Raw genomic sequence first — 8,404 nt, 5'->3', positions numbered from 1 at the left:
CTTAACAAGGATTTACTAATGTAATAGTAAATGTATCAGATTAAATTCCTATGTAAGTAAAAGTATAAAGTATCCGTAGCTGTAAAATGTCCGTTATAAGTCAAAAGTAAAAGTATTTATTGAAGAGTTTAATGTACAGGATTTTTTAAATTCTTTGACTCAAACCAGGTCTAACCACTAACTGAGGTCTAACCACTAACTGAGGATGACAGAGCAAGAGCTGGAAACAAACATCAGTGAAGAATGAAGGCTTTAGTATGTATACTGCTGCTGTTGGAAACCTTTGTGTTTGTCGTCCAGCAGCAGGTAGATGGAGGACTCAATGAGAATGAGATCAGTCAACAGATCAGCTCTGAGGACGGAAGACAGAATCCACCTCAAACAGACACTTTGAGAGCTGAAGCTTCAACTGACAGCCAACAATACTGTGATCTGGGCATCCCTGACATCCATGCAGCACTGAGAGAACTGACCGCCACCGTTACAGAGCAGAAAGAAAAGAACAGAGAACTGACCGCCACCGTTACAGAGCAGAAAGGAAACATCAGAGAACTGACCGCCACCGTTACAGAGCAGAAAGGAAACATCAGAGCTTTAGAGACGCAGCTGAGGGAACAACAGACGTTTATCCTGGAAGAGCTGAACAAGAAAAATGAAGGTACTTCACCAAAACATTCACTCTTTTATCAATGATCCTCAAAGTAAAACACCAATGTAATACATTGTATAGTGTAAATGTTAGTGTAAAGTTGAGTGTATACTGTGTAAATTGTGTTATCTATTACAATAATCAGTGTAAATGTCATTTAACAGAATCTTTATTCCTTCACAGAAATATCAAATCTTACTCTGGGTCAAGTGGAGTTGAGAAAGGAAAATAGAGGTGAAAGTGTGCTTGAATGATGTTAAATTCAGTGTATTCATTCTCAGTGTAATACAGTAATATGTCACAATATTGCTTATGTTTTTCAATAACAGACAGAGAAATAGCTTTTTCAGCTGGACTGATGGAATCTGGCAGTGGATTTATTGGTCCTTTTACCAGTGAAATCACACTAACCTACAGGAACGTCATCACAAACATAGGGAACGTCTACAACCCAATTACAGGTAATTATCAATGAAATGGAGTCATAAAACTTTACAGTAATTCAGACCCATTCAGATCTCTCTGCAGTTGTGTAATGTGTATAAGAGAATTAGGAGCCGTTTACACAACAACAGTGTTTTGGGGTCCTGAAAACACACACTTTCAAAAATCAGTTTTTGGATACTGTTATTGTCTCCATGAACATGAATTTGTAAAAAATGTGATGTCGTGTATTACATGTTCAGTCTATAGGTGTGTAGTGTTTCTGTACAAAGTGACATCGCCAACTACTGGCCTGGCAGCAGAATACGGCATTAAGTAATCTCCATGGATCTGTGTGAAAAACACCAAAAAAAAAAAACTTGTCCGTTTTAGGACATTGTTGTTGTGTAAATGTAGCCTGAAATCACCTGTCATGTCTCAAAACTATTACACTGATAATTGAGAAATCATACAGGAAACATCTGATTCTGTATCTCTTGTTATTTGATTTAGGTGTTTTCACAGCCCCACTGAAAGGAGCATACATGTTCAGAATCTCTGTATATGGTCATGGTCCAACTGCGTCAGGTGCCTCCATTTATAAGAATGGACAGCGTGCGGTTTTGGCATATGCCCATCAGTCTCAGAGAGAGTTAAACTCCTCGAATGGAGTTGTGTTGATCCTGGAGGCTGGAGATGTTGTCTATGTGAGACTTTGGCCTAATACAAGGATACATTATAATGGAAATAACCACAGCACTTTCAGTGGTTTCCTACTGTTTCCCTTAAGATAACAGGAGATTTGCAAAATGTGATTCCAATAATTCTGAACCTTCAGCGTATGATTTAAGATGTAAATCATGAAGAATCATTAACATATGAACCTGTATTAATGAGGACTAATGTGTGTTTGAAATTTGCATAAGCTGTATTCATGTAAATTAGTATAAAGAGTTTCAGCACTGAGACAGACAGGACGAATATCACATGTGACTCAAATGTAGGGCTGTCATGACTCCTTTATTAAATTGTAGTCTCTGTTTAAAAAAAATCCTTGATTGCAATTTACCTGTGTCGAGTAACCAGCAAAAATACCAGAAGTGGCGCATATCTACGGACGAGAATCCAAGAACCGCATTATTGGACCATTTTGTAAGGCTGCACAATATATTAAAATCTTTGAAAAACCACATAGCATAGTGTCATTGAGAGTTCAGAAAGGCTGTGATTCAATTAAATAAATATGTGTCCTGTGGGTTTAATGTATATGTGCTTTAATTATTTCAATGTGTGTAGGTTATGTGCAGTGTTGCCAAGTCCGTGGACTGGACTACTGAATTGGGCTACTTTAACACTGTTGTCGCAGGTTGTTTTTCATGTTTGCGGGTTGAAGCAACCCCAAATAATGCTGCCCACACACTTTTTAAGATTTTAAGCTTGATTTGCACCGCTGAACGATTAGAGGGGTGTGGCCTAATTTGAGGCCTGTAGCAAATGTTATTTTTTGTCCCAAAAAATCCTCTATTGTGTGGTATTTCATTACGATTATTTAACTGCTCCCGATCTAAACGGAGCGACGCCAAACTCAAGCATGTTTGATATTTACGACTCTTGATACCCTCGACGGCCAATGAGAATGATCAAGCGTCACATACCGGAAGTTCTGTGCTTCTTTCGCTGAAACTTGGCAGCCACAAACATGCCATGAAAGTGGAGTATTGAGAAAGAAGATCACCTATATTATTTTTTGTGTTTGTTTTTCACTGTAAAGCAGAACGTGTGACAGGAGAGCCTGCTGACAACATCAATTGTCCTCCATTTGTTTTTCTTCTCAAGTCACGTTTGATCTTGCTAGTCTCCGTGAGATCTTGTCTCATTGTGAAATTGTTTCTGCATTCAACAGGTGTGTGGTCTCAAAGTCCAGTTGAATCATCTAGTGTGTGCGTTCAGAGGACTTTAATGCTAAAAATCAGTTGAAACTGTCATTATGTCTGTGGTCTCCCAGTTTTAAAATCAGTTAAGATCTGAAAATCGTCTAGTGTGTCCCAGGACTAACATGATATTTAGCCCCTGAAATGCAAATTTTACCATAGGGGAACCTATGGATTTTACCCCTAGAACACGGTGTTACACCCCTAAATATGCAAACTGTTAATCTTGGTTTCAAAATTAAAGTTTAAACCCTTGCTCTGAGTTTCTATCATAAAGAAGTGGCCAAACATTAAAGATTAAGTGAACATTTGAATTAAATGTCATTTGGCCTATATTAAACAAGGATTTGATCTGCCATAAAGCGCCCTCTGCAGGCATTTATTTTAATACATAATGTACAAAAGTTGATTGTCTATATAATATATATATATTATACAAAGTGTTGTTCTATAAAATCATATGAGTACATGCTTTTAATACCAAATATTAATGCTTCATTATTATTATTATTATTATTATTATTATTATAATTATTATTATTATCATCATTTATGTATTTTAAGTCATTTTAAAGGCTATTTTTGCTTGGTCTATTTTTTTTTACCACTTTTTTTTTATCAGATTATTTGATTAATCATCAAAATAATTGACTGATTACCAAAATAATTATTAGTGACAGCCTTACTGAAAAGTGTTTTGTTAAAGCAGTAAAGCTATAATGTTTAATAATACTTTTTAAGTGTATCTTGTTACTGATCCTTGATCTGTATCTATTCATCCTACATAAATAAAGAAGAGAATAAAGAGACAATTATGGCATTTCCTTTTCCTCATTTTTTCAGGAATATTTCCCCAACAATGTTTGCTTCGAAGGACTCATGATATATTTATTAGACCTTTTGATTTGTTTTGTTTTTGGTCAAAATGACTGATTCTGACGTGACAATTTCCAGAATTTATTTATCTTTTATTTAGGGCTATCAAGCTATTAAAATTTGCAATCTAATTAATTAATGGCAATTTAATCGTACATCAATTTTGGCTGAGAAATTACCCCCAAAAGATAATTTGAAGTCATTATTGTAAAACATCAAATAGACACTACAAAAAGTAGCTTCCATAAAATTACTCTAAAAATAAAATTACTCTAAAAAAAGAAACTAAAACTGCCAGTAGGTGACAGTAAATGTCTTGATGATTAAGAGTTTTGGCAGGCCACATACAGGATGCAAAGAAAACAAAAAAGCAGACGTGGTAATTGAGATTGCTAATTAAAATATGACAGGCTCATAACTCAAAAGACATGGGAAATACAGTTGCAAATGGACTTTGCTTTTCCATTTGAAATGTGGCAGTTATTGTGTGTTCGCAACAGTGAAAACGCAAATGGTAATGCAAGATTTGCAATTGCGTTTGGATTATGTCACAGTTTATGCATCCACAAATGTAAGACGCAATTGCAGATACAATTTGCAATTACTTTTGAAAATTGTCTGGACTGTCCTTCCATACACGAAGGGAATATATGATGACGATCCAGCACAAAACTGCAAACACAAGGAGAATCGACAGGAGAGCAAACAAGGCAGGTAATGAGGGAGGACAGGTGGAGCAAATGAACCAAAAATGAGGTAACAAGATGAGTGGGGTTAAGACAATTGAGATGAGAGCACATGAGACAAAGAAACACAAGACAAGCCATGTGCTCACACCAAACATGACAAAAACACAAGCACATGGCTAGTGAAAACAAATCACAAGATATAGACCTCTTTGGAGCAGACGTCACAATTACGTCACTTGCAGCTGCGCGCGCATAGTGGTTGCAGAAAAATAGCAGTAGCAATTGGAGGAAAATGTGCAAAATCCACAGAATAAGAGAAAAACGTTTTGTTGTGCCTCTGGATGTTGGGATCGGAATGCAAAAAAATATAGTCTTCATTTTTAAAGAAAACCATCGTTGAAAACGTCCTTTGAAGCTAAACGGAGACGTTTCACAGACTGGACTGATGACACCTGCAAGGATTAGTCTACTATTAAAGCAGGAATTTGATGTAAACAGTAAGTCTACATAATATTCACATATGCAGTTCAGAGGACATACATGCATAGCAGTTACAGCATGAAATAATATTTAAACCTATAACATTTTACATAGATAACTTTTAAACATAAAATTTTTATTCACAATTCTGACTTTTTTTCTTGCATTTGCGTGTTTATGACTCCCAGTTCGGCCATTATAACTTAACTTGTGAGTTTATTTCACAATTCTGAGGGGAAAAAAGTCAGAATTGCGGGATAAATTGCAATTCAGAAAAGACAGGATAACGACTATATCTCACAATTCTGTTTTTCTTTGTAAGAAATGTGAGATATAAACTAAGGTTTGCGAGAAATAAAAGTCAGAATTGTGAGATATAAACTCGAAATTAACTTTTTTTTATTCTTTTATTTCGTGGCTTCCATAGACTGCTACTGCTCAACTGTCATTTTCTGCAACCAGGTAGGCTCTGCCCATAAAAAACGTCATCGGTGTTTGCAAACACCAAATTGGTCTATATGCTCACACAAAACATAACAAGAACACGCAGCCAGTGAACACACACTTACAGACTGTGTGTTCACACAAAACATGACATGAAAGCAGACGGCAGGTGTAGACAAACCACGTGCTACACAGAACACAACAACACAGGGAACGTGAGTGTCCGAATCCTGACACGAAACTGAAACTAAACTGAGTGCCGGGATCCGAACGCCACGCTCCCAACATGAAACAAGACATGCAAACAAGAGAGCGCACAGCGCGTCAACTCTCGTGGATGTACGCTGACATGAAGACAGGACAAAACCGGGAGTGTCAAAGCTTAGTCACAAAACCAAGAAATACACTAGACAGAAGTAGACAGAATAATCACACATTAAATCAAAGGTGAAGTGAGATCTGGGCTTCTAGGAGTCAGAGGGATTGATGTATCAGTTTCCAAAGAAGCAATCAACTCTTCAGCTGTCTGCCTTTTCATGTCCTTGAACTCCATTAAACTCAACCAAGATGGCCAATTTTCTTTTAAGGTTCTAGGAGTAGAACAACAGTTTTTTGTGTCCTTGAACACACACACATAAACACACACACACACACACACACACACACACACATCTGTGTACTGGCAGTCCAGTTCTGCTCTTCCTTTTCATGGGTAGTCACAAAAATACCTAACTAACAATTACTGTACATCTCTGTCCATACAGTACAAAGGATTTCTTAGAAACAAACAAAAATAAATAATTAAAGCAGTGCATTATATTGAATAAATTAGTTAAATCTGTGTAGCAAAAAGTCATCTAAAATAAACATTCATTTGCAGAGTAGTCTGTCTAAAATTACACTGTATGTAATACGACTGCTTGTGTGTGCACATCGCCTGGACTTTGACCTCTTGTCTTGCCTGTTTGATTCTCCTTGTTTTCATGTGGATTGGACTGATTAGCTGGTTTCTGACCACCTGGACTGTGATTATCCCCTGCTCTATTGAGTCAAGTTTGTCCCTAAGCTTTGCACTCATTGTCATTATTTTGCTGAATTAATAAAGTTTGAGTACATCTCTGCTTTTGGGTCCTTTATCATCAGAAACCTGACATAACGCACTGGCCAGTGTCTTTTGCCCAATGTCCACGAGCCACGCATTAACAATCCCCCAGTTTATGCAGGTGAGCCAACTAATTGTCGCTCTTTTATCATTCAGTGCGAGGAGGTCTTTTCATTCCAGCCATGGACCTATGCTTCAGACAGGTCTAGAGTGGCTTAAATCATCTCCCTCTTAGCTGGACGGGCTCGTGACTGGTGTACTGCTGTGTGGGAGTCTCAAGATCCATGCTGTGATGATTTTCAAACCTTTAAGGCTGAGATGATTAAGGTATTTGACCGGTCAGTGTTTGGTAAAGAGGCCTCCCAGCACTGGCAGCTCTTCGTCAAGGCAGTAGATCAGTAGCAGATTATGCCATTGAGTTTAAGACGCTTGCTGCCACAAGTGAATGGAACTCAACGGCACTGGTGGCGTGCTTCTTGGATGGATTGGTGGAGGAGATCAAAGATGAGATCTATGCTCACGATCCCCCAGAACTGCTGGACGATATCATTGAGCTTGCCATTCGACTTGATTCTCGGATGGAGCTTAGACGCAGAGTTTGGGGACATTCCAGCAGGTTACGGGCCAATCCCTTTTCTTCTCCACTTGATTCCTGAGTCTTAGAATCATCTGATGAACCAGAGCCCATGCTGGTGGGGAGAATGCATCTCTCCGCCGAAGAAAAGCGACAACAACTGACAAGGGGACTTTGTCTGTATTGTGGTGTTCAAGGCCATATTGCTGCTGCATGTCCAGTTAAAACCTCTGCCCGTCAATAAACAGGAGGGTCCTGGCGGGCGGCACTTCTATCTCCCCATCGGCTGGTTCTCGTACCCTTTTACCTGTTTCAGTACTGCTTAATGGATCTGTCATCAAATGCTCTGCACTCGTCGACTCTAGGGCCGAGGGTAATTTTGTTGATGCTGACTGGGCTCGTGTAAAAGGTCTTGTTGTGGAAACTTTAATTTTTCATATGCTTTTTACCGGTATTCTTGTGAAATATGATGCTTATGGGAACATGGTATGATGTTGGCTTAAGTGGTAATGTTTAACATAGTGTTAACATAGATGTTAGAAATGGAAAGAGCAAGATATGGTATGGGGAAATGCAAGATGTATGTTAAAAACATGTCTGTGCTAACAATGTGTGGAAAGTTACAGCCGCTAAGAGATGTTCCAAATATGGTAAAAGGACAGAGGCTTCGGCCTTGGAGGTTAGAGATATAAAAGTGAGGGGAAGCTTTCGTTCTTGGTCTTACACTCTGTAGCTACTTGTGTTTCTGTATGACTGTCTGACCTTTCTTGCAAGAAATAAAAGCTTTAAAGACAATTGGACGTGTTTGTCTCTTATGCAGTAGAGTCAGAGTTGATTTTTTGCCACAACAGTCTTCCTGTTCATAATCTCTCTTCCTCACTCATTGCTCATTCTCTCAACAGACTCTCAACCAGATTATCTGCCCAGTGAGTTTGGTTACTTCGGGGAATCACCGGGAAGAATTAGAGTTCTATTTATTTAATTTCTCCTCTGTCCCTATTGTTCTGGGCCATCCTTGGCTTTCTGCTTATTATCCCCATATTAACTGGGCAGATAACACTATTTTATCTTGGAGTCCTTATTGTCATGCCACCTCTCTTGTGTCTGTTCCGTCTTCTGTTTCTTCTTCTGTGCTGCAGGACGAGGGGGTGGATCTGACTTTGGTTCCTTCTACGTATCATGATCTGCGGGCGGTCTTCAGTCGGTCTCAAGCTGCTTCTCTTCCTCCCCATCGGC

The 8,404-nt window shown here is 38.5% G+C and overlaps 1 protein-coding gene across 1 annotated transcript; it reads left to right on the top strand.

Annotated features, from left to right (window-relative positions):
• The first annotated feature begins 220 nt into the window (after positions 1-220).
• Positions 221-2,008, top strand: LOC125245134. Its single transcript, XM_048155613.1, has 4 exons — positions 221-658; positions 833-883; positions 979-1,110; positions 1,586-2,008. The coding sequence occupies exons 1-4, from the start codon at positions 244-246 to the stop codon at positions 1,864-1,866; spliced, it is 879 nt and encodes a 292-aa protein (XP_048011570.1). The 5' UTR covers positions 221-243; the 3' UTR covers positions 1,867-2,008.
• Positions 2,009-8,404: the final 6,396 nt, after the last annotated feature.

This window comes from Megalobrama amblycephala, linkage group LG14, assembly GCF_018812025.1.
Source record: "Megalobrama amblycephala isolate DHTTF-2021 linkage group LG14, ASM1881202v1, whole genome shotgun sequence".
NCBI classification, from domain to species: Eukaryota; Metazoa; Chordata; class Actinopteri; order Cypriniformes; family Xenocyprididae; genus Megalobrama; species Megalobrama amblycephala.
This window is presented reverse-complemented; position numbering and strand designations above follow the sequence as displayed.